This window comes from Onthophagus taurus, chromosome 6, assembly GCF_036711975.1.
Source record: "Onthophagus taurus isolate NC chromosome 6, IU_Otau_3.0, whole genome shotgun sequence".
In the NCBI taxonomy this organism is placed as follows: Eukaryota; Metazoa; Arthropoda; class Insecta; order Coleoptera; family Scarabaeidae; genus Onthophagus; species Onthophagus taurus.
The window spans coordinates 903,096-930,805 of record NC_091971.1 but is presented as its reverse complement, the minus strand read 5'-3'; the positions used below and the strand labels follow the sequence as shown (position 1 = coordinate 930,805).

Sequence of the window (27,710 nt, the reverse complement as noted above, 5' to 3'; positions counted from 1 at the left end):
GGGTTCGTGTTCTATTTGCTTTTTGCGAATCGTAGCGAACATGATTACGTCTGGTGGGCGTGACAAATTACCATTGCTGCCCCTCCATTGAACAAGTGGACGCCTGTTTTACTCGCTTTCGTTATGCAAATAATCGACAAAAAGGGCTATAATTTAAAGATAATCATTAAGGATGTGTTACCCTTTCTATTGAATTTCTAATCCTTCCGTCCCGTCGTCTAATTTTCATCTTATGTAAAACAGGGGGATTTTTTTCATTTTGATTAATCCTTCGAGATTACATTCAAAAATAGAATTTCCAAATCTTCGTTTGCCAATATACACGATAAGAAACGAAACGGGTTTTGTAAAATCTGAATTTTTTCGGTATCGGGTTTCGTTGGTAAATCTTTTTATTGCTCATAAGTAACGATAAGCTAAGCTATAACCCTCTCTTTATCGAGCCACGTTCGTGCTTTCCTTATTTACCACGGCTCGCCCGAAAAAATATAAAATAAATAAAAATTCGATCATTACGTGAACACCCCACGTCATTTTTAATCTGTTTTTATTTGGCTTTATAATAAATTTATTGCACAGATTAATTGATTAATAATATCTTTTATGGCTGGGATTATCGTTGCGCTTAGATTAAAATCTATCCATATCTGAAAATCCACCACCAACGTTGCTTTAACAGGACTTATTGATACTTATTTACAAAATATTGAACAAATTGATTTATTTTTGTGCGAAAAATATTTTCTTTATTTTATTTATTTCAATTTAGAAAGATGTCAAAATTTTGTAGTTCACCAAATTTCGTTGCGTTTAGTGGACTTGGCTTTATATTTATCTAACACTGAATAACAATTAAAACTATTTGTAAAATTAATTAGTTCAAGAAAAATGTGCAACGCAGTAATATCTATTGCTAAATAGCACTGTCATAAGAATTAACACTAGATTTCAAATTAAAAACATTCGGGTTTCTAGTTCCAGGTATAGTGTTAGTTCTAGTGACAATGTTAGTGTAAAACTGGAACTAACACTAGAACTAGAAACATTCGGGTTTAGCCGCACGTCTCTCAAGTCGGCTAAACCCGAATGATTCTAGTTCTAGGTCTAGTGTTGGTTTTAGTGACAGTGTTAATGTATAACTATAAGTAACACTAGACCTAGAACTAGAAACATTCGGGTTTAGCCGCACGTCTCTCAAGACGGCTAAACCCGAATGATTCTAGTTCCAGGTCTAGTGTTAGTTCTAGAGACAGTGTTAGTGTATAACTATAAGTAACACTAGACCTAGAACTAGAAACATTCGGATTTAGCCGCACGTCTCTCAAGACGGCTAAACCCGAATGATTCTAGTAATAGGTATAGCGTTAGTTCTAGTGACAGTGTTAGTATTAAACTAGAACTAACACTAGACCTAGAAGTGGAAACTTTCTAGTTCTAGGTCTAGTGTTAGTTCTAGTTCAACGTCAACTTTAATTTTATTATTATATTCGTAATCTTGATAAAATAACCTTTAAAGTAAGTCCAAACTTGACGCATTTATCTCAAAAAACCAAAAAGTTCGAACTTTCAACTTTTAATTTTGACATATTTGTCAACTTCATAAAAAATCCTTTAAAATAAGTCCAAACTCGACATATTTAACTTTAATATTAACGGAAATACAATCACTTCCGGTTTGAAACGTCAACGTCAATTTTGATATATTTGTCATCTTCATTAAAAAACCTTTAAAATGAGTCCAAAGACGACGTACTTATCTCAAAAAACAAAAAAGTTAGAATAAAAAACATTAAACCCGAAGTTAGCAACTAATTTAATTTTGAAATATTAATACCAACCTTAATTTTTTATTTTTTTTTATTATATTTTTGTTTTTGTGACAAATATTAAGATATTTTATAAAAATTATGAATATATCAAAATGACATTGACATTTCAAACCGGAAGTTGCTTATATCTCGAGTAATATTGGAGGTAAACGTATCATGTTTGGACTCATTTTAAAGGATTTTTCACGACGATTACAAATATGTCAAAATTGACGTTGACATTCTTAACCGGAAGTTGACCATAACTTCATTAATATTGAAGATAAATATGTCGTGTTTGTACTCATTTTAAAGGATTTTTAACAAAGATTATAAATATGTCAAAATTGAGGTTGACATTTTAAACCTGAAGTTAGTTATCATATAATAGAAGTTTTATAACTGAAGTTAATCTAGTGTTAGTCACTTTTCCGCACTTTCTTTTTATTTTTAACGTGTTTTTTGAGTTATTTCACATTGATTAAAAATAATCGTCGATTTTTAAGCCACATGATGATTCTTGAATTTTTCCCAAGTTTCTTAATTTTTCTTTTGTTAAAAGAGAACGTTCCTAAATTTTAACATGCACTTGTAACACTTCATCCTTAATTTCATTTTACAACTTTTTAAACTTTAATTTTTAACAATCTTTTTTAACAAAACAAAAAGAAATCTATTTGTAGAGTCTCTGAAGATGGCCAAGGATCGAAGCTGGTTAGACTTAAATCACATAAAACAAGTTGAAAAGTCAAGTGATGCATAACGTGGTCCAAATATTCTATGAAATTAAAATTTACATAAAACTTTTTATGCTAAATTGCAAATACAGATTTTGAAACATTAAATTAAAATTAATCCCCTCATTTAAATGTATTACAACAAATCAATAATTCGTTGAAATAGTAAATTTTGGCTGGTGAAAAGCAGATAACTAGAACATTATTATTCGCGATTCGAAATTATTCCGAGCAGAGATCAAAGCGTAAACACAAATACGCCCTGTTCAATCAGTGGAAATCAATGCTATTTACAGAGCAATTACAACTCTTTGATTAAAGCGTTGGTCGTTGGACACACCTGCCTATTTTCCGATATTCTTTCCTACTTTCCAATCAGGGATTGTTTGTGGATTTGTTTCCGTTCGACTGCGAACCAATCCTTCTCCATGTTAAGCCCGCGGTGGATTCCGCGTCGAATACACGAATCAACATCTCCGGGGGAAATGGGACTTTTTTAATATTTCCGGGCGAGTGCGAATCTCTCTATCGCGTCCAGAGAGCTAATTGTCGGTGACCCCGGATCAGAACCCCGAAAAGGGGATCATTGTCGCCAGTAATTGAGGGGGTTGGATTTCCATACGTACCCCTGGAGGTTTCAGTCAATTTACACTTTGCACAACGTGACACGGCTCATTGATCTCGCTCTCTATGTTTAGCTTTGGATACGCTTTCCATAAATTCAAACTCAAATTCGCCTACAATACTTTTTTAGTTGACCGATTTTTATTTTTTCAGATCAAATTAAATTTGGAATTAATCGATTAGTATCAAAATCATCCGATGATGAAGACGATCATGGTTACGATAACAATAATTTGTCAAAATCGAATGGCGATAAAGAACTGATGATGATGTCCCCTCGATTAAGGGAGAGTCAATGGGATAGATCCCCATCCAGATTGGATCAAAGTCCGAGACCGAGTCCTAGTACAAGCCCTGAATTGGAAGTTGATTCTCCGGTTCATTCGAGAACAAATTCCCCATCTCCCAGACCACCTTCAATAACTGAGATACCGAAAAGTTCTTCATCGTCGCCGAAGAAATCTGAAACTTTTTCTGTAAGCGCTCTTTTAAGACCGGATATTCCAAAGGGACGACCGCTGGTGCAAGAAACGGTTTCGGTGACGCGATCTTATATGTATCCAACGATTATGGTAGATTTTTTAAGAGATACGCATTTAAAATCGGTTCAAGAATACAGTTCGCAATTTTTACCAAGAAATTTTGTGCACCCCGGATTAGTTCCTCCAATTTATCCAACTCCTAAAGAAAGTGAAGATCGTCTTTTAGCAAACCCAACCTCCATATACATAGGAGCCATGGCAGCAGCCCTTGCAAACGGACAAGCAGCAGCTGCAGCTAGCCAATATCCACCTCCAGTTCAACAAGATGAACTTTATAGGTTGAGAAATCAATTTGGGGCCGCTATGCACCCACATCATCATCACTTACTAATGAGACCAGGCATGATGCCTCTGGGCGACGTGTATTCTTGTATAAAATGTGAAAAAATGTTCTCAACCCCACACGGATTGGAAGTGCACGCAAGACGATCTCATAATGGAAAGAGACCTTTCGCTTGTGAATTGTGTAATAAGACTTTCGGGCACGAAATCAGCTTAAGTCAACATAGGTAAGAAAAAAATTTTTTTTTAGTAATTATTAGTGATTTTAAATCTGAAAGTATTGGATTTAAAATATTTTAGATAAAAATCAAGACTTTGATCTGTTTCGTTGATAAAGATGTCAAGATACGATGTATGCATAATCAAATTCCTTTTTTTGTCCGCGTGGAAATCGGAAGGATTACTTAAATTAAAAAAAAAATAAACTTTGGTGGATAATCTTGACAATGAGGAAAAGATATTAAGCGAAATAATAAATATAAATAATCTATGTTAAATTTATTTTTATCACGTAATTGTTCAATTTTTATGGTGGCACGTGAGTTATTTCGCGTAACTTTATATTATTACTACGGCATTAAAATGATTTGTCATAATCGTTTTTAGAGATGAGTTAAAAAAATTCCAAGATTAAATAATAATGTTTGTTCTTTATTTTTATATTTTTTATGTTTTCTTTTTCAGAGCTGTACATAACGTAGAAAAAGTATTCGAATGTAAACAGTGTGGAAAATCCTTCAAGAGATCGTCAACGCTATCAACACATCTCCTCATCCATTCTGACACAAGACCGTATCCTTGTCAGTTCTGTGGAAAGAGATTCCATCAAAAATCCGACATGAAGAAACACACCTACATTCACACCGGTGAGTTAAAATAAAAAATCATTTTCATCTTAATAACAAAACGATTAATTTTCTCGATCATCCCCCGTTAACTTAATAATTAACATCCGGGTAATAATTCACCGCGATCTAGAAAATGAAAGGGGTGTATACACCCTGCAAAATTTACCCCTTACCAGAGGCATGTCTTAGAGCTCTAGAGCTCTTATTAATTGTCGACGTGGCTTACCAGTGAATTATTTACTAATTACTGAAGGCGGCGCCACAGAAACTTTATCCATTGGCGAAGCAGACGGTTTTAATAAATCCCTTTTCCACAATAGAGTTTCAACGTACTTAATCGTTTCTTTCAAAAATTAATAATTTTTTAATCTAACTAACGCTACCGTCTTAGTAAACGTAAAGAAATAATAACGAAATTAAATTCGAATAAGATCGGATGTTGACTTTTGAAGTTAAACTATAACTAACACTATACCTAGAATTAGAATCATTGGGTTTAGCCGCATGTCTCTAAAGATGGCTAAACCCGAATAATTCTAGTTCTAGGTATAGTGTTCGTTCTAGTTATACACTGGTACTGTCATTAGAACTAACATTAGATCTAAAACTAGAAACATTTGGGTTTAGCCGTCTTGCAACATCGAAAATTTTATCACAACTTCAAACATTGTTTTCTCAAAAACTAAAAGTTATTTTTCAAAACGAGTTGGTTCACAGAGGACACTTTTATTAACACTTTGGCAAATTTTTATACTCATATTCCAAGAACTGGATTTTATTCGAATTTTTAAAACTTAATCGGCGAAAATTGCAAAATTTGAAAAAATTGTCGATCTTTTCAAAAATTTATTTCTCAAGAACTGAAAGTGATTTTTTAAAACGGCTTGTTGTATTAAAAAGAGGATACTTTAATTAATAATTGGTAATACTTCCACGAGGATCCTTCAAGAAATTAATGTTATAGCGAATTTTGCAAGTTATCGATGAAAATTGCAACATCGAAAATTTTATCAAAACTTCAAATATTGTTTTCTCAAAAACTAAAAGTTATTTATCAAAACGAGTTGGTTCATTGGAAAGAGGACACATTTATTAACACTTTGGAAAATTTTTATACTTATATTCCTAGAACTGTATTTTATACAAATTTTTAAAACTTAATCGGCGAAAATTGCAAAATTTGAAAAAATTGTCGATCTTTTCAACTATTTATTTCTCAAGAACTGAAAGTGATTTTTTAAAACGGCTTGTTGCATTAAAAAGAGGATACTTTAATTAATAATTGGTAATACTTCCACGAGGATCCTTCAAGAAATTAATGTTATAGCGAATTTTGCAAGTTATCGATGAAAATTGCAACATCGAAAATTTTATCAAAACGTCAAATATTCTTTTCTCAAAAACTAAAAGTTATTTTTCAAAACGAGTTGGTTCATTGGAAAGAGGACACTTTTATTAACACTTTGGCAAATTTTCATACTTATATTCCAAAAACTGGATTTTATAGGAATTTTTAAAACTTAATCGGCGAAAGTTGCAAAATTTGAAAAAATTGTCGATCTTTTCAAAAATTTATTTCTCAAGAACTGAAAGTGATTTTTTAAAACGGCTTGTTGCATTAAAAAGAGTATACTTTAATTAATAATTGGTAATACTTCCACGAGGATCCTTCAAGAAATTAATGTTATAGCGAATTTTGCAAGTTATCGATGAAAATTGCAACATCGAAAATTTTATCAAAACGTCAAATATTCTTTTCTCAAAAACTAAAAGTTATTTTTCAAAACGAGTTGGTTCATTGGAAAGAGGACACTTTTATTAACACTTTGGCAAATTTTCATACTTATATTCCAAAAACTGGATTTTATACGAATTTTTAAAACTTAATCGGCGAAAATTGCAAAATTTGAAAAAATTGTCGATCTTTTCAAAAATTTATTTCTCAAGAACTGAAAGTGATTTTTTAAAACGGCTTGTTGCATTAAAAAGAGGATACTTTAATTAATAATTGGTGATACTTCCACGAGGATCCTTCAAGAAATTAATGTTATAGCGAATTTTGCAAGTTATCGATGAAAATTGCAACATCGAAATTTTGATCAAAACTTCAAATATTGTTTTCTCAAAAACTAAAAGTTATTTTTCAAAACGAGTTGGTTCATTAGAAAGAGGACACTTTTATTAACACTTTGGCAAATTTTCATACTTATATTCCAAAAACTGGATTTTATACGAATTTTTAAAACTTAATCGGCGAAAATTGGAAAATTTGAAAAAATTGTCGATCTTTTCAAAAATTTATTTCTCAAGAACTGAAAGTGATTTTTTAAAACGGCTTGTTGCATTAAAAAGAGGATACTTTAATTCATAATTGGCAATACTTCCACGAGGATCCTTCAAGAAATTAATGTTATAGCGAATTTTGCAAGTTATCGATTCATCGAAAATTTTATCAAAACTTCAAATATTGTTTTCTCAAAAACTAAAAGTTATTTTTCAAAACGGGTTGCTTCATTGGAAAGAGGACACATTTATTAACATTTTGGAAAATTTTCATACTTATATTCCAAAAACTGGATTTTATACGAATTTTTAAAACTTAATCGGGGAAAATTGCAAAATTTGAAAAAATTGTCGATCTTTTCAAAAATTTATTTCTCAAGAACTGAAAGTGATTTTTCAAAACGGCTTGTTGCATTAAAAAGAGGATACTTTAATTAATAATTGGTAATACTTCCACGAGGATCCTTCAAGAAATTAATGTTATAGCGAATTTTGCAAGTTATCGATGAAAATTGCAACATCGAAAATTTTATCAAAACTTCAAATATTGTTTTCTCAAAAACTAAAAGTTATTTTTCAAAGCGAGTTGGTTCATTGGAAAGAGGACACTTTTATTAACACTGTGGCAAATTTTCATACTTCTATTCCAAAAACTGGATTTTATAGGAATTTTTAAAACTTAATCGGCGAAAGTTGCAAAATTTGAAAAAATTGTCGATCTTTTCAAAAATTTTTTTCTCAAGAACTGAAAGTGATTTTTCAAAACGGCTTGTTGCATTAAAAAGAGGATACTTTAATTAATAATTGGTAATACTTACACGAGGATCCTTCAAGAAATTAATGTTATAGCGAATTTTGCAAGTTATCGATGAAAATTGCAACATCGAAAATTTTATCAAAACTTCAAATATTGTTTTTTCAAAAACTAAAAGTTATTTTTCCAAACGAGTTGGTTCATTGGAAAGAGGACACTTTTATTAACACTTTGGCAAATTTTCATACTTATATTCCAAAAACTGGATTTTATACGAATTTTTAAAACTTAATCGGCGAAAATTGCAAAATTTGAAAAAATTGTCGATCTTTTCAAAAATTTATTTCTCAACAACTAAAAGTGATTTTTCAAAACGGCTTGTTGCATTAAAAAGAGGATACTTTAATTAATAATTGGTAATACTTCCACGAGGATCCTTCAAGAAATTAATGTTATAGCGAATTTTGCAAGTTATCGATGAAAATTGCAACATCGAAAATTTTATCAAAACTTCAAATATTGTTTTCTCAAAAACTAAAAGTTATTTTTCAAAACGAGTTGGTTCATTGGAAAGAGGACACTTTTATTAACACTTTGGCAAATTTTCATACTTATATTCCAAAAACTGGATTTTATACGAATTTTTAAAACTTAATCGGCGAAAATTGCAAAATTTGAAAAAATTGTCGATCTTTTCAAAAATTTATTTCTCAACAACTAAAAGTGATTTTTCAAAACGGCTTGTTGCATTAAAAAGAGGATACTTTAATTAATAATTGGTAATACTTCCACGAGGATCCTTCAAGAAATTAATGTTATAGCGAATTTTGCAAGTTATCGATGAAAATTGCAACATCGAAAATTTTATCAAAACTTCAAATATTGTTTTCTCAAAAACTAAAAGTTATTTTTCAAAACGAGTTGGTTCATTGCAAAGAGGACACTTTTATTAACACTTTGGCAAATTTTTATACTCATATTCCAAGAACTGGATTTTATTCGAATTTTTAAAACTTAATCGGCGAAAATTGCAAAATTTGAAAAAATTGTCGATCTTTTCAAAAATTTATTTCTCAACAACTGAAAGTGATTTTTTAAAACGGCTTGTTGCATTAAAAAGAGGATACTTTAATTAATAATTGGTAATACTTCCACGAGGATCCTTCAAGAAATTAATGTTATAGCGAATTTTGCAAGTTATCGATGAAAATTGCAACATCGAAAATTTTATCAAAACTTTAAATATTGTTTTCTCAAAAACTAAAAGTTATTTTTCAAAACGGGTTTGTTCATTGGAAAGAGGACACTTTTATTAACACTTTGGCAAATTTTCATACTCATATTCCAAGAACTGGATTTTATTCGAATTTTTAAAACTTAATCGGCGAAAATTGCAAAATTTTAAAAAATTGTCGATCTTTTCAAAAATTTATTTCTCAAGAACTGAAAGTGATTTTTCAAAACGGCTTGTTGCATTAAAAAGAGGATACTTTAATTAATAATTGGTAATACTTCCACGAGGATCCTTCAAGAAATTAATGTTATAGCGAATTTTGCAAGTTATCGATCAAAATTGCAACATCGAAATTTTATCAAAATTTCAAATATTGTTTCCTCAAAAACTAAAAGTTATTTTTCAAAACGAGTTGGTTCATTGGAAAGAGGACACTTTTATTAACACTTTGGCAAATTTTCATACTTATATTCCAAAAACTGGATTTTATACGAATTTTTAAAACTTAATCGGCGAAAATTGCAAAATTTGAAAAAATTGTCGATCTTTTCAAAAATTTATTTCTCAACAACTGAAAGTGATTTTTCAAAACGGCTTGTTGCATTAAAAAGAGGATACTTTAATTAATAATTGGTAATACTTCCACGAGGATCCTTCAAGAAATTAATGTTATAGCGAATTTTGCAAGTTATCGATGAAAATTGCAACATCGAAAATTTTATCAAAACTTCAAATATTGTTTTCTCAAAAACTAAAAGTTATTTTTCAAAACGAGTTGGTTCATTGGAAAGAGGACACTTTTATTAACACTTTGGCAAATTTTCATACTTATATCCCAAAAACTGGATTTTATACGAATTTTTAAAACTTAATCGGCGAAAATTGCAAAATTTGAAAAAATTGTCGATCTTTTCAAACATTTATTTCTCAAGAACTGAAAGTGATTTTTCAAAACGGCTTTTTGCAGTAAAAAGAGGATATTTTAATTAATAATTGGTGATACTTCCACGAGGATCCTTCAAGAAATTAATGTTATAGCGAATTTTGCAAGTTATCGATTCATCGAAAATTTTATCAAAACTTTAAATATTGTTTTCTCAAAAACTAAAAGTTATTTTTCAAAACGAGTTGGTTCATTGGAAAGAGGACACTTTTATTAACACTTTGGCACATTTTCATACTTATATTCCAAGAACTGGATTTTATACGAATTTTTAAAACTTAATCGGCGAAAATTGCAAAATTTGAAAAATTGTCGATCTTTTCAAAAATGTATTTCTCAAGAACTGAAAGTGATTTTTTAAAACGGCTTGTTGCATTAAAAAGATGATACTTTAATTAATAATTGGTGATACTTCCACGAGGATCCTTCAAGAAATTAATGTTATAGCGAATTTTGCAAGTTATCGATGAAAATTGCAACATCGAAAATTTTATCAAAACTTCAAATATTGTTTTCTCAAAAACTAAAAGTTATTTTTCAAAACGAGTTGGTTCATTGCAAAGAGGACACTTTTATTAACACTTTGGCAAATTTTTATACTCATATTCCAAGAACTGGATTTTATTCGAATTTTTAAAACTTAATCGGCGAAATATGCAAAATTTGAAAAAATTGTCGATCTTTTCAAAAATTTATTTTTCAAGAACTGAAAGTGATTTTTCAAAACGGCTTTTTGCATTAAAAAGAGGATATTTTAATTAATAATTGGTGATCCTTCCACGAGGCTCCTTCTAGAAATTAATGTTATAGCGAATTTTGCAAGTTATCGATGAAAATTGCAACATCGAAAATTTTATCAAAACTTCAAATATTGTTTTCTCAAAAACTAAAAGTTATTTTTCAAAACGAGTTGGTTCATTGGAAAGAGGACACTTTTATTAACACTTTGGCAAATTTTTATACTCATATTCCAAGAACTGGATTTTATACGAATTTTTAAAACTTAATCGGCGAAAATTGTAAAATTCGAAATAATTCACACAAGAACTGAAAGTGATTGTTCAAACCTGATATAAATAAAGTTGTATTCAATGAAAATAATTTTGTTAATAATCAAGGTTAACCCCAGAACTTGATTATTAATTGCAGTGTCCAACACCTAAAAGAAATACTAATTATTGCGAATGTTGGAGTACTAACGAGGGGACCTTACGGGTTCGTCATCACCGATTTTGTTCATATTTATAGGGATTGAAGATCAGTACTCGGACATCATTTTCCTGAAGCAGTTCGATCCCATGCTGGAAAATATCCGAGAAAATCGATTTCAAAATTTTCAAAATATTTCGCAACTATAGATATGCGATAAATTGTATCTTCGTTCATAATGCCGATTAGCCGAGCGGCGTGAGTGGGGCTTTGGATGCCTAAGGTCGCAGGTTCAATCCTTGCTGTTCGCTTTATTTTTTTTTATTTTTTCATTATTGATGATAATCATTATTTTTAATGATTATTAACAAATATTAAATAAATTCAAAAATAATATTAAAAACAATAGCATAATATCATCTGTTTATTGTCAAACCAAATAAATAATCCAGATCACGCATACGGATGGCGTAGTGATGACAAAATAATTTATTTATTGTTAAGAGTATTATATAATATGAAATATATTAACAATACGAATAATATACGAACAATACGATAATAACAATATATATTACATTACATTACATAGATTACATATGGGATAAGCGGACTAACCAACCTCGCGGAGCAAGGTATAGATACCTAAGGATCTATTGCACCCCGATAGATATTGTTATCAAATTTTACCGTGCAGTCGCTCTTAACGAACATTAATACCTTGCTCGATAAAAGGTCATTCAAATCCTTTGGGGAGATAAACTGCCACCCAAAAATCGAGAATCTGATACGGTTAACAGCAGGGCATGGGCAGTTCATGTAATATTCATTAAAAATAGTAATCTGTTATTATAATTTATTGTTATATCTATATACAGGGTGCCCGGTATCTTCCGCATCAGAGCATTATACGGTTGTAGGATACATTTTCTGAAGCGATCTTTCTAATAAATTTTTTTCGAAATGTTTATAATAACCGCACGGGAACTGTTTAAAGTCATCCGCTATTGTCCAATAGCGGACGACTTTGATTCACCGAAAAAGTTTATTTCTCTTCCCGTGTCGAATCTATTGGTAAGTACACGTGAGAAACGTGTTTTGATCGGCACGGCGGTTCGTATATTATTCGTATTGTTAATATATTTCATATTATATAATACTCCTAACAATAAATAAATTATTTTGTCATCACTATGCCATCCGTATGCATAATCTGGATTATTTGGTTTGACAATGAACAGATGACATTGTGCTATTATTTTTAATATTATTTTTGAATTTATTTAATATTTGTTAATAATCATTAAAAATAATGATTATCATTAATAATGAAAAAATAAAAAAAAATATTGCGAACAGTAAGGATTGGAACCTGCGACCTTGGGCATCCAAAGCCCCACCCACGCCGCTCGGCTAATCGGCATTATGAACGAAGATTCAATTTACCGCATTTCTATTGTTGCGAAATATTTTGAAAATTTTGAAATCGATTTTCTCGGATATTTTCCAGCATGGGATCGAACTGCTTCAGGAAAATGATGTCCGAGTACTGATCTTCAATCCCTATAAATATGAACAAAATCGGTGATGACGAACCCGTAAGGTCCCCTTGTAAGTAATAGGCCAAAACCGATACCGCTAAATCCGAATGTTTCTAGTTCTAGGTCTAGTGTTAGTTCTACTTTAATATTGCACTGTCACTAGAATTAACATTAGAAGCATATCTTAGAGCTCTTATTATTTGTCGACGTGGCTTTCCAGTAAATTATTACCACAGATACTTTATCCATTGGCGAAGATCCCTTTTCCACAATAGCCTTTCAACGTACTTAATCGTTTCTTTCAAAAATGATAAATTTTTTAATCCAACTAAAGATACCGTCTTAAACGTTAATCAATAATTTAAAGGGGGAGTTTTGCAAACATGCAAGAATATATTGGGGAAGAGCGTGAGAAATTGTCTCCTCTACGAAAGATTACAATTCAATACTAATATAATTATCATTATTGGCTTTTCTAATCCAGACTGCTAATATTGGAGGGGTTGATGGTTATCCGGTAACCCGACACCAGAGCTCCGGGCAATGCTCTTTTGTCCGGGAGTGTGTCCGTAATGGACTGAAGAGTCTGCGGCTAACTGAGCAGTTGCTTCAAACCCACCCCAATATATTTACTCGTTCACAGTTCAAATTAAGGGATGCAGAAACATTCTCAAATTTAATACAATTAAAATCTTTTCGATTCCGATAATTTTATGTTAATTCGATTTTTTAATAGTGAAAATTAGAAAAACGTGACCGGAAAAGTAATTAGTAACATAAAAATCCGCCTTAGAAACGAATAAAAACCTTGGAATGAAAGTCATCTAATTGAAACGGAAAGGGGAGGATACGGTAAGAAAGAGTCTAACACTCTCCATGCAATCTTCTTTTTGGCTTGAGAAAAGTGGGGTGGAAGAGCGGAAACGGCGAGTGGCAATTTTAAAAATGGACCAACCCCGCCTTTCCTTCTGGCAATGTCACGACGTTTGGCGTAATTGCAAAAAACTGTAATTAAGGGGTGAGACGAAGAGACGTTAATTGATTCGAAAACGGGAAGGAAGAATTCGTGTCGTAATTATTTTTCTTTTCTTTCACATCCCCCCGACAAGTTTTTTTTTTTTTTTCATTCTATTTTACCAACGAACCTCATTATTTATGATTTTAATTTTGTCTAAGAAACAACAGTTTTTTTGAAATTTCTTAGCTTAACTTAAACTTATTTATCTAATCATTATTTATTATGATAAAGAAATAATCCGTATATAAAATGAAAGATATCATCTAATTTGTAGATCTTGATCCTTTTCTGCTATATTCTGCCACGTTTTGCCATTATTTCAGCTGATTCCTCATTACACCAAATAGCAAATTATAGATAATTCAATCTATAATTCAATGAGTTTATCAGTCATTTTTTCTCATATCAGTCTTTTGATGATAGAGGCAGAATTGATTATCTTTTGGGAGAACTAACAATATAAAAAGTAAACTTATTGTATGAAAAGAACTTAATGTAGAATTTTCCGGAGATAAACGTTGTAAATTGCGAACTGAAAACGAAGGGAAGTACGTTGATCATTAATTTTTCACATTCCCTGGGGATAAGTACGTTTCTGTTCTTTTCGGATAGGTAGAGTTCAGACAAAGTGTGCACGTTCAAGAACGGACAGTGTTTATTGGCGCAAAGGAACGGTAAACTTTGAGAGAACCAGTTCCGGGGTTGCCTTTCTCACACGCGAAAAGAAGCCCGCCGAGCAACCTACGCGGTGATTTCCGGAAAATCTGAGGCTCCGAACCGTCCTCGTCGTCGGAAACGGCCGATTTAGAATTCTTCTCGCGAACCGGCTACAAATTACCAAAAAGAAATTGAACTTGCGCAGAACCGGAAGGCGAACTCTCCATTAAGACTTGATGGTTCACTTTAAACATTCCTTATTCTAAACCCGATCTTTCGTTTTAACGTAATTGTATTATTTTTCGAATCGAATCGAAAAACATCGTATTTCCACAAGCCTATTTTAGTTAGTATAACGAACTAACATCCCTCCATGATATAATCTTTTTGGGACCTTCCGTGATCGTAGACCCATGTGGTTCGGCGTTAACATAGAGGGCCATTTGCTGCCCTTAATTTTATTAGCACCCCACTGAAAGAACTCTACTTGGAGTCAGAGTAAATTGATATGGTAGTAAGTGTATTCTTTTTACAATTTTTTTTCGTTCAATGCTAAATTAAATTTAAAAATATGAGTTAAAATAAATTATTAATTAAATGATACACACATTTTTAGAGCACTTGTTCATATGACATCCTCATACAGGGTGTTTGTGCACTTGCTCAAAGTGTTTTGTCCTATAACAAAATAAGGGGGCGCGGGAAAAAAATAATTAACTTATGAAAGCTGCTGCCCTCTGTTCTGTACGGAAACCCTCTGGGCCCCAAATCAAGCGCACGCTGATTGTTGGTCACCCCCAAGAGACCTGGGCGTTCTCCGGTATCACGTATATAATAATCACATGGGGGTTGGATTTTTTCGCATGCGCCCTTCATTTTTGTCCATTAAAAGATTCATCTCTAAAGTAGAAGTAGAAATAGCAGTTTGTTATGATTTAAGTGTATACTTATGAATTTCTAAATTTATTGTTGCAATTTTTTATAAAATTTCGCCGACAAAGGTGACTTAAGTGTGTATGCTTATCAGCTATTGTAAACGTCAAGAGATAATAACGAAATATGTGTTAATTAAATTCGAATAAGATCGGATGTTGACTTTTGAAGTTTTTATCTAAGCAATAGTAACAATACCTTAATATACCAAGAATTTCATATAACTCGCAATATATAAATGCAGTAAATATAGTTACGAAACTACTATGCTATACAGGGTGTCTCACGTAACTGCTTCGTTAGAACTTTTTTAATGGAATGCTATAGTTTTTATTGCACCTTTTAATTGTACGTAAAAAAATATGTTGACTTTCATAAAAGTTATTGGTACCTAGCGTTTTTCGTTTTGGAGTTATTTTGATTTTAAGGTTTTTTTGGCAAATTTCACCATGCACTTTAAAATCCTATATCCCAGCCAACGTTCATTCAAAAAAGCTCTAAATTAGCACGTACCCGTCAGATACTCTCAAATAGATTGTCATATATTGTGTCAGAATATTTTATACAGGGTGGTCAAAAATTGAATTACCGTTTCTCCATATTCAATGGGGAGAAAGTCGAAAATTTTAAATGGAACGCCCTATATTTTATTAGCCTACACGAAAGGGAATATAATTCTCTACAATTTATCTATAAACATTCCTATACTTATTTATTGTAGTTTCTCTCATATTCGTAAATTTATCAAAACATGCAGAAAATGCAGGAAACCGTTTGTATTTTTATTAGAAGGCCATAACATTTTGACAGTTTTTTGTTTAATTTATTTCTATTATTATTTGTACTATTAACTACGATTGATAATCTTTCAGTTTACTAGCTTTTACTTATCAAAAATAACAAACAGAAGATCAAATAAATGAAACTATTAAAACAAAAAGTTAATGACAAAAATTAGATTTGAATAAAAATATAAATTCATAATATAAATTTGTTATTAAATTAAATTTGGAAATGCAATAAAATACGTTAAATTATTTATTTCGTTGTCTTCATCACTGGTGACCGGAAATGTGCGATTTCTTTTGGTCTCGATATATCCAGAACTAATAGATTCATTATCAATTTTTTGAAATTTTTCCTCGTGATGGTCGTTAGGTTGGGTTGGTTTGGTTTACCTAACTTTTAACTAATGGCAACAATAATACAAACATGACCAAAAACTGTCAACATTCCATAGCTTTCTAATAAAAAAACCTGCATTTCTGCATGTTTTAATAAATATCGCAATATAAGGCAAACTACAATAAATAGGTATGGGAATGTGTATAGGTAATTTGTAGAGAATTAAATTCTCTTCCTGATAGCCTAAAAAAATATGGGGCGTTCCATTTAAAATATTCGACTTTCTTGCCATTGAATATGGAGAAACAGTAATTCAATTTTTGACCATCCTGTATAAGATACTCCGATACAACAAATGGCAATCTATTTGACAACATCTGAAGAGTAATCGTGCCAAAGTAGATCTTTTTTGAATGAACTTTGGCTGAGATATAGAGTTTTAAAGAGCTTGTTGAAATTTATCAAAAAAAGTTTAAAACCAAAATAACTCGAAAACAAAAAACGCTAGGTACCAATAACTTTTATGAAAGTCAACCTATTTTTTTACGTACATTTAAAGTGTGTAATAAAAACTATAGCATTCCATTTAAAATAGCGAAGTTATGGTCTACTTCCGGTAGACCGGAAGTGGCGGCCATCTTGAAAATATTTTAGATCGAAAGTTCCGAATGAACAACCCATGTTACCAAAATTTCAAATCTCTACGAATAGTGGAAGATGAAAAAGTTCTAACGAACCAGTTACGTGAGACACCCTGTATATTTGGGTAGTTTTGCAATGAAAAAGTTTTGCTTGGAAAAAGGCGACGTCCTTATGATAACTCTGAGTTTTTATCTTAAGAGACCCACAATAAAAATGTCGTTCAACAAAAATATATCACAATTTAAGGCTAAATAACAATTAAAACTGAAACTAACACTAGACCTAGATCTAGAAACATTCGGATTTAGCCGTCTTGAGAGACGTGCGGCTAAATCCGAATGATTCTAGTTCTAGGTATAGTGTTAGTTCTATTAACAATGCTAGTGTAGAATTAGAACTAATACTATACCTAGAACTAGAAACAGTCGGGTGTAGCCGCACGTCTCTTAACACTGCTAAACCCGAATGATTCTAGTTCTAGGTATAGTGTTAGTTCTATTAACAGTGCTAGTGTGAACTAGAACTAATACTATACCTAGAACGAGAAACATTCGGGTTTAGCCGCACGTCTCTCAAGACTGCTAAACCCGAATGATTCTAGTTCTAGGTATAGTGTTAGTTCTTATGACAGTGTTAGTATAAAACTAGAACTAATACTAGACCTACAACTAGAAACATTCGGGTTTAGCCGAACGTCTCTCAAGACGGCTAAATCCGAATGATTCTAGTTCTAGGTATAGTGTTAGTTCTATTAACAATGCTAGTGTAGAATTAGAACTAATACTATACCTAGAACTAGAAACATTCGGGTTTAGCCGAACGTCTGTCAAGACGGCTAAACCCGAATGATTCTAGTTCTAGGTATAGTGTTAGTTCTATTAACAGTGCTAGTGTGAACTAGAACTAATACTATACCTAGAACGAGAAACATTCGGGTTTAGCCGCACGTCTCTCAAGACGGCTAAACCCGAATGATTCTAGTTCTAGGTATAGTGTTAGTTCTTATGACAGTGTTAGTATAAAACTAGAACTAACACTAGACCTACAACTAGAAACATTCGGGTTTAGCCGAACGTCTGTCAAGACGGCTAAACCCGAATGATTCTAGTTCTAGGTATAGTGTTAGTTCTATTAACAATGCTAGTGTAGAATTAGAACTAATACTATACCTAGAACTAGAAACATTCGGGTTTAGCCGAACGTCTGTCAAGACGGCTAAACCCGAATGATTCTAGTTCTAGGTATAGTGTTAGTTCTATTAACAGTGCTAGTGTGAACTAGAACTAATACTATACCTAGAACGAGAAACATTCGGGTTTAGCCGCACGTCTCTCAAGACTGCTAAACCCGAATGATTCTAGTTCTAGGTATAGTGTTAGTTCTTATGACAGTGTTAGTATAAAACTAGAACTAACACTAGACCTACAATTAGAAACATTCGGGTTTAGCCGAACGTCTCTCAAGACGGCTAAATCCGAATGATTCTAGTTCTAGGTATAGTGTTAGTTCTATTAACAATGCTAGTGTAGAATTAGAACTAATACTACACCTAGAACTAGAAACATTCGGGTTTAGCCGCACGTCTTTCAACACTGCTAAACCCGAATGATTCTAGTTCTAGGTATAGTGTTAGTTCTTATGACAGTGTTAGTATAAAACTAGAACTAACACTAGACCTACAACTACATTCTAGATCTAGGTATAGTGTTAGTTCTAGTGATAGTTCTAGTTTTAGTTCAACAAAAATATGCAACATAGTGATATCTAGTGCTAACTAGCGCTACCCAGCAATGTCATAAGAACTAACCTAGACCTAGTTATTTAGCCTTAAATTGTGGTATATTTTTATTGAACGACATTTTTATTGTGCGTCTCTTAAGATGGAAACTCAGAATTATGATAAGGACGTCACTTCTTTCCAAACAAACCTTTTCCTTTTTCTTTGTACTATTAAGATATGTTGCATTTTATGTTGGACAGTGCAAGTGCATAGTAGTTTCGTAACTATCGTTACTGCATCCATATATTGCGAGTTATATGAAATTCCCGGTATGATTCATTCAAATGACAATAAGATTTTATTGGGTAATATATTGAAATGATAGGATATTAACTAGATAATAATCGCTTATATCTATACATGAAGTGGATCTTCAATATGGAATTGGACCAAAGTCCAAAGAGAGACTGAACAATGGAATATAATAAAGCCACCCTAGAGGCGTCGCGATAAATCAAAAGTAATCATTAAGAAGAGACCGGGTACGGGATTTCGGAGGCAAATTGGAATTCCAGAGGCCCGGCTTCAATATCTGCCCGTTAATAATGCCCGGGCACGTCCCTGGCGTACTCGAGGAGGCTATAAATTCAGATTGCCGCGCGCCCTAAGCGTGCCACACTTTTACCCCCGCATACCATACAATATTTTTTTTTTCTTGAAAATTTTACCATAACATATTTATTTCGTATCATATAAAAACAACGAAGTAAATCACTCAATAATTTATCCCCCAACTTCTTGTTCCGAACAAATCGATCCAATAAATCTGAAAACAAAACCTCAAATGGTCGAAAAAAAGAAAAAAAATCAAAAATACACTTCGGGGTTGCGGCTTCGCAATCATTCCTTAAAACGACTTATATGAGCAATAGAGCTTAATAATTGAGCGTTATGGCTTTTGGGAAGGCTTTCAGAGAGATTGAGCGGGCCTCGCGGGGGGAATGAGGGGTTTGTGCCGCCCCCGCGACGACTGCGTCGCGGCGAAACTCGGGGGTGCTCCTCACCCTTCTGCCCTTTCTATCTTTCTCTCTCATTCGACGACAGAAAGCAGACGAAAGGGGCGGCAGGGAGGGCGGTCTGCATCGTCGTAATGGCGGCAGATTTCGCGCCGTGGTTATGTTTTAATAGAATTTACGATTATTGCGCGTACCGAGAGAGGGTACGTTACGCTCTTCTGGTGTGGATGCGGCCCCCGGTTGGGCAGATTTTAGCTCCGTTTAAGTGGATACTTGGTTTGCACTTAAGGAAATGATTCCCGTCGTTGGTTTATGACCTCCTAGGGTCTTGTAAGCCTTTCTGTTGCTGTTAATCCGTACCACCATTACCTCCCCAAGAAAGTTTTAAGTCTTCAAATCTACCCGTTAGTTTAACTACTTAAACATGACACAATATGATTTATATTTTGTTGATAAATTATCAAATAAATCTTTTTGTCCGAAATTTGTAGCTTTCAGATGTCGTTTATCGAATTTAACGATCAAATGGTGGATTGGTTAATCGAGGATGGGTACAGTTCAGGGGTGGTGAACGGGGAAATGAGGGGTTAGGAAAAAGGGTCTGATGAAAAATCCACATCGCGTATCCCGCCGACGAGCAATCCTGCAAGGAAAACACTCGACCAGCCGCGCTCTCGATACGGTCCAATCAGGCCAACCACTTGAGCCGGCAAATTTAGATTGGCCCCAGGCTAAATATTTTCTTTACTAACCCGGTGGGATTAAAGTTTACAGAACGCTCAAACCAGTATACCGCAGACGGGAAATGTATTGATTTATTAGGTGTCGAAGAAAACCCAAAAGAAAATTTTTCTGTTTTAATTTTCAATAAATTTTATGGTTGTAATTGCTGGTGGAAGCAGAACGGTAAAAGGGATTGAAATCCGTAAAAAGCACTACGAAAAGTGGTAAATAATTGAGGAGGTAACCCTCAATACGAGCCAGAGCCATCTGCTCTCATAATCAGAATTTACGTCGAAGTTTCGCACCCTGTACACGTCAGGATTGCCGATGTGATAAATTGGGATTGTGAATCTAGATTTTTCATCTTTCCTCTGTACTATTCTTTTTTAATTTTCTTTTTTTTTCTGTTCGTGTTATTATTATTATTTTTTTCTTTTTTTTGATTGACAGACTAATAAAGCATCAAAACCTACGTTCATCAGAGCGAACGTTTAGTACAGCAAATCAAACAATGCGTCGGATTGTTTACTGAAATCGCTGTTTTTGTTCGTTTCGCCTCTTAAATCGTGATAATAATTTACACATGTACAGGCTAATTTTATTACGGTGGCACCACTTGAACCTGTCAACCCAAAAACTAATATAGCGATCACGAACGCGCCAGACAGATAAAAAAAATATTCGTTAGGGACACGTAATGCTAATATAACAGTTGGTCGGGGACGTGGTTTTTTTTTATTATTATTACCGTATATATTGCGCGGGATTAACGGAACGGTTACCACATTTATTAATACCAGCGCCCAAAAATTAACAAATTAACGTCGCCGTTTCGGTAGTGGCAAGACCGATCATCGTCATTATCCGTTTTCCCGTTTCGATCAATTAATCAGTATTGGGATTAGCGTATTGTCACTTTGGTGATTAGTTATACAGATCATCGCTCTTTATTATGTTTGGGAATGTTGTGTGTATTGACAAAAGAACACCATTTAGGTGTTCTACATATTACATTCGTAATCATCACACGTTGTAAATATGGTACACAGCTATTTTGTAATCAAAAAATAACACCATGTGTTAACCTATTTTAATATGACGAAAATCGATCTAAATAAATACAGTGGATTTCACTTAAAATGCAATATACAAAAATATATTTCCATAGAAACCAGGACATATCTACTTACTTTGTACTTTGTATATTTGACATTACAATAAAACTAGACCTATAGTTCATTTTTTTTCTATAATACCTATCAATTTGTTGTAAAGTTGGCAAAATTAACCGGGAGTTTTGTTTTATCATGTTTTGAAGTAAATATGTCACATTGACGTTTGAGCCATAGAAAAATTTATATATATTATGTATATAGAAGGTCATCTCCCCACTATTTTTTGGTACATTCAGCGCTCCCAAGGGGATTGTGAGGGAACTAATTAGGTTAAAGCGCGAAATTTAAATATAGGTATTTCTATACCGGTTTATACCAATAATTTATGTTGAAGAGGTTAAGTACATTTTACAAATAAATGCAAAAAAATATGAATTTAAGGTTTTTCCAAGACAAAATTCATAATTTTAAATATAATATAAATATATTGCTCTCATTGGCTATGAGCGCCAATTTATCTATCGGATAAAGTTATGAAGAGGTGATAAAAGTGGCCCTAGTTTATTTAACAGTTAACTAAAGGATATAAAACACTTAGCCAAAGGAAAGTAAAGAAGAATATTTGCTTATACAACGGGGTTATCACCAGTTATCACACCAAACGACAAAACAAAAATGTGACGTTTGCTTTCACCTTTGAGTTTGACGTTACATATAAATTTTTCTATGGCTACAAGCGCTTTGTTTGTGTAGATAATGCAGATTGCTACAAATTCAGTCTACAACGTCATCCAGTGGATTGTGAGGGTACTAAAACCTGGGTCTACATTTTTATAGTAGTAAGATTGCACACCATGGTTTGAGCGTTGTGGGGTGTTTATTTGCCATTTATTTACCTAGAAAAGGTATTTTATTCTATTAATTACTTTGTAGCACGTTTTTACAACAAATATGTACTTCGTATTTATCTAAAAATTTATTAGTATTTTAACCTCAACTAATTAGTTACTGAAAATGTTACTAAAAATCATGAAAACAACATAAATTTTATAAGCGTCCTAGATAATACCAACAGAAACCCTAAATAATTGACATTGACAAGTATTATAGAAAAAAAACGAACTATAGAACTAGTAACATTCCGTTTGCCGTACCTCTCTTAAGACGGCTGGTAGGTGCCAGATAGTGCTAGTTAGTATAAAATATCACTATGTTGCATATTTTTATTGAACTAAAACTAACACTAGACCTAGAACTAGAAGCATTCGGGTTTAGCCGCACTCCTCTTAAGACTGCTAAATCCGAATGATTCTATTTCTTGGTCTTCTTGCGTCTTAAGACGCTGCATAACAACAGCGTCTTAAGACGCACGGCTAAACCCAAAACTTTTTAGTTCTAGGTCTAGTGTTAGTTCTAGTTTTACACTAACATATTGAAAGATATTAGATACACCATACAGGGTGTTTATAAAGCTTAGCTACTTTTGATGTTTTTCAAACGGCTTTTTCTTAAGTTTTTTAAATGGAACAACCTGTATATTGTGTGCTAGTTGAATTTCTCATCAAGTTCCCTTTAATTAATGATAGGTATGTCATATATCTAACTTTAAAAGTTTTCCTGATATTTAGAATTTAAAGAAAAATGTGTAATAAGATGTCATTGTACTTAAAAAAGTGACAGAATGTAATATATTCTGTCCTTTTTTTGTCACTTTTTTTTTGTTTGTCTGTCATTTCTAAATCAGTAATATTATATTAAAATACAATTAAAAAAACTTTTCAGAACGTGATAAAAATACAAAAAATGCAATTAAATGACAGAACAATAAATCCCTTTTTTAATTACTAAATTATTTCAAGTAAATGCAACAACAAACTACAAACAATTACTAAACGTTGCTCAACAAGTAGTTATTAATTTAATTAATATTTAGAAATTGTTCAAAATGCCGCCCATTTTCTCTTCTTCATTAATGCGCTATATAAAAGATCTTGAGATATCTCTTAACATGTGCATCTTATTTTCTCTAAAGTTGTAAATTATATGGCAGAATTATTACTTACATCTTTTTAAAATCTCATAAAGTACCAAGTCGCATTAAAATTTGGTATATGACAGCAAAATTATTTTACATTATAAAATATTAATCAAATAATAAACAAAAAAAACTGATAAACATAGACAGAATATAATATTAAGTACAATAACGCATATTTTATTACATATTATTCTTTAAATTCTAAATATCAGGAAATCTACTAAAGTTAAATATATGACATACTTATCATTAATTAAAGGTAACTTGATGGCTAATTTAACCAGCTCACAATATACAAGATGTTCCATTTAAAAAATTTATGAAAAAGCCATTTGATCAAAAGTAACTAAGCTTTATGAACACGCTGTACCTACTGGCTTTGACTATTATCTGACACAGTTTCAAGACAAAATTGGAAAAAATGTCGTTTTTACATCGTTTTTAAAAAGATGCTGCAATGGACACATTTTGGAAAAACAATTGAGTATCTTAAAAACTGAATGCTATGAGTTAGTAACATATACGGCTGTATAAAGAAATTTAATGCTATTCATTATATGATAAAATATACAGGGTGTTCCAAAGTGGTGAGTCAAACAACTTTTGTAGATATAAATATATATTTTTATATACAGGGTGCCCATTATGTATGGAATATAGTATATATCTTGGTAGGTATCAACTTTATAAAAAAACATTTTATACAAAAGTTGTTTAATATTTTATTTGCCATAATAAGACAGCATTCAATTGTTTTTATTTCAGAAAACAAATGAGCAACGAATAACACTTGAAGTTTTTTAAATGGCAATGTACCCTTTCGTTAGGCTCATGTGATAGAGATTTTTTTTCTCTTTACGATGAAGTAAAATTTTAGTACCCTTATATCAGAAAATTTTTGAAACAAATGTAATAATTGTTTATTAAGAAAATTTAACTAATAACATTAATCTAGATAGCCGAGTCGTCAAGTACCTCGAATTATTGGAGATGTACAGGGTGGTTCAAATTTGATGTCCAAATAGGCTAACTCGGAAACTATAAGAGTTAGAAAAAAGTAGCTTACATGTCATGATCTCGTTTTTCGAGAAACTGCTAATGCCGAAAACCTCATAGCGCTATCATCTTTTGTTTTTCCCCTAGAGGCCAAAATTGAAAATGTAGTAAAACCAATAAGTGCAATTAACTTGGTTATTATTATAGGTGGAGTATTATAACTACGACCTTATATGGACACTTTTTTACAGAGAATTTCATGACGTAGTCAAAAAAAAAATTTCGGTTTTAGATTTTGAGATATCATGAGAATTTTCGTTTTTTTAAATGGTAACAACCACTGATTATTCGCTTATTAAATTCGTTATTTTTTTCTGATTACAAAAATATAGGGTTCGACAGGTCTATTTGTTATTGTTTTAGAATAAAGCTAAAAATAAACTTTTTTTATAAAATTTTCATCTAGTGTCGTCGAGGAAATTAAATTTACAGTTTCCTGTAAGTTACGGGGCGGTAGGTAAAATCTAAAAAGTTAACAATTAAATACGAAGATAACTTCTGGTATTTAAAAACAAATAATTTTTTAATATGTAACATTCTAACATGTCAAACTTTTCAAAATTTTCGTAATTGATCTTAAAAACAGGATTTTTAAAGTGACACTTCAGAAAATTTTTTAATACAAACAAATATTGCTATGTTTATTTGAATTAAAAAAAAAACATGCCATCTATCGATAATTTATTAAGTCATTTAAAAATAATATTAAATCAAAATAAAATAAAATAAAAAATGTGAAATAATGAAATCTATTCCAACTTTTGTGTAAAACATAGATAAATTAAACAGTTCAACAAATATATTTGTTTCAAATATCAGAAATATGTTTTTTTAGTTATAGAACAGTAATTTACAGGAAACTGTAAATTTAATTTCTTGGACGACACTAAGAAAAGTTTATTTTTAGTTTTATTCTAAAACAATAAGAAATAGACCTGTCAAACCTTATATTTTTGTAATCAGAAAAAAATAACGAATTTATTAAGCGAATAATCAGTGGTTGTTTCCATTTAAAAAAACGAAAATTGTGATAATATCTCAAAATTTAAACCAGAAAATTTTTTTTTGACTACGTCATCAAATTCTCTGTAAAAAAGTGTCCATATAATGTCTTAGTTATAATACTCCACCTATAATAATAACCGAGATAATTACATTTGCGGGTTTTACGATATTTTCAATTTTGGCCTCTAGCGGAAAAACAAAAGACGATAGCGCTATGAGGTTTTCGGCATTAGCAGTTTCTCGAAAAACGAGATCATGACATGTCAGCTACTTTTCTTCTAACTCTTATAGTTTTCGAGTTAGCCTATTCGGACATCGAATTTGAACCACCCTGTACACTAATTTTTCGTTTATTTGTTTTATTTTGTATGTAAATTTAATTTACAGTAATAATTCGAGGTACTTGACGATCTCGGATATCTAGATTAATGTTATTGATTAATTTTTATTAATAAACAATTTTTCCATTTTTCTCAAAAATTTTCTGATGTAAGGATACAAAAATTTTACGCCATCGTAAAGAGAAAAATAATCTCTATCAAATGAGCCTAAAGAAAGAATACATTGCTATTTAAAAAAAATTAAGTATTATTCTTTACTCATTTTTTTTCTGAATTAAAAACAATTGACTGCAGTCTTATTATGGCAAATAAAATATTAAACAAATGTTTTTCTATAAAGTTGATACCTACAAAGATATATACTATATTCCATACATAATGGGCACCCTGTATGTATAAATATACTTATATATATAATATATATACTTACTAAATAGATTAATTATATTAATATATATTAACCCGACACACATCAATTTTTGAACCTAGCAATTTTTAATCTTTAATCGATTCGAATTTTGTTTTTGATCTTTTTGAAAAATGATCAATAAAAAAATCTTTCTATATGGGAATACACATCACGTATTTCAGTTTTCAGCATCCTAAACCTTTTCACGGTTCGGTGGCGGCGGCGGCGGCGGTGGAGGTGGTAGTAGTAGTAACGGGGCAAAGTGTTATCGATTGCTATCAGTTTGAGGCAAACTGTGATTCGTTCAGTCAGAGGTATTCTAGCTCCGCCCGCACCTTACGTTGCTATAGGAACAGCTGCGCGTTTCAGACAAAGATAAAAAACGTTACACCACGCGAAAGCTCCATACTGAAAAGCTCTATCTGCGAGGGAAAGAGATAGAGCACAAATTAAGCACAGCATCTCGTCCCGAAATAAACTACCCCCTCGCTATTCGTTTCTTACAGATTTTCTGATTACGACCTGCAATAAACTTTTCCTTATAAATTTCAAATCGGTACCCTTATTTCATCGTCACAGAATTTAAATAACAAATATTATTAATAAATTATTATAATTAATTTTTTTTTGTTATAGGTGAAAAGCCACATAAATGTACAGTATGTGGAAAAGCTTTCAGTCAATCATCAAATTTAATAACCCACTCAAGAAAACATACCGGGTTTAAACCATTCGCTTGCGATTTATGTGGACGAGCTTTCCAACGAAAAGTTGATCTTCGAAGACACAAAGAAACTCAACACACCGAATTAAGACCGATGGTTACATAGTGTCAAAATGCGACCGGAAGCGCCCAACATCCGGTCATTGTTCACGACGCTAAAGATGCTGAATCTACGATTACGCGAGAAAGACAACAGATTTATGAAGAGCCAAGTTCCTCTTCGATGTCTTTACATTATTCCGATTCTGACGCTCACCATCAACATCAATTAAGGCTTCAGTCGTTCGCTACTGGTCATATAAGCTGGACGTAAGAAAAAAAACTTTCTCAACGAAGATTTATAATAAGAAAAAGGTGAAAAGTGTGTTATTTTTTGTCTGTGATTTTAAAAAGTAAAAGGAAACACATCATTGTATGAAAAATCTGTAATTATTAATGATTAA

General features: G+C 32.0%; 1 protein-coding gene across 1 annotated transcript in view; it reads left to right on the top strand.

Moving 5' to 3' along the window:
* The window catches only part of LOC111421726 (zinc finger protein Gfi-1b-like), a 49,192-nt gene extending 21,682 nt beyond the window's left edge, over positions 1-27,510 (top strand). Inside the window, exons 3-5 of the mRNA XM_023054908.2 lie at positions 3,323-4,220; positions 4,678-4,859; positions 27,180-27,510. Of these exons, the coding sequence (XP_022910676.2) occupies positions 3,323-4,220; positions 4,678-4,859; positions 27,180-27,373 (1,274 nt within the window). The 3' untranslated portion in view covers positions 27,374-27,510. The remainder of the gene's footprint in view (positions 1-3,322; positions 4,221-4,677; positions 4,860-27,179) is intronic.
* Positions 27,511-27,710: the final 200 nt, after the last annotated feature.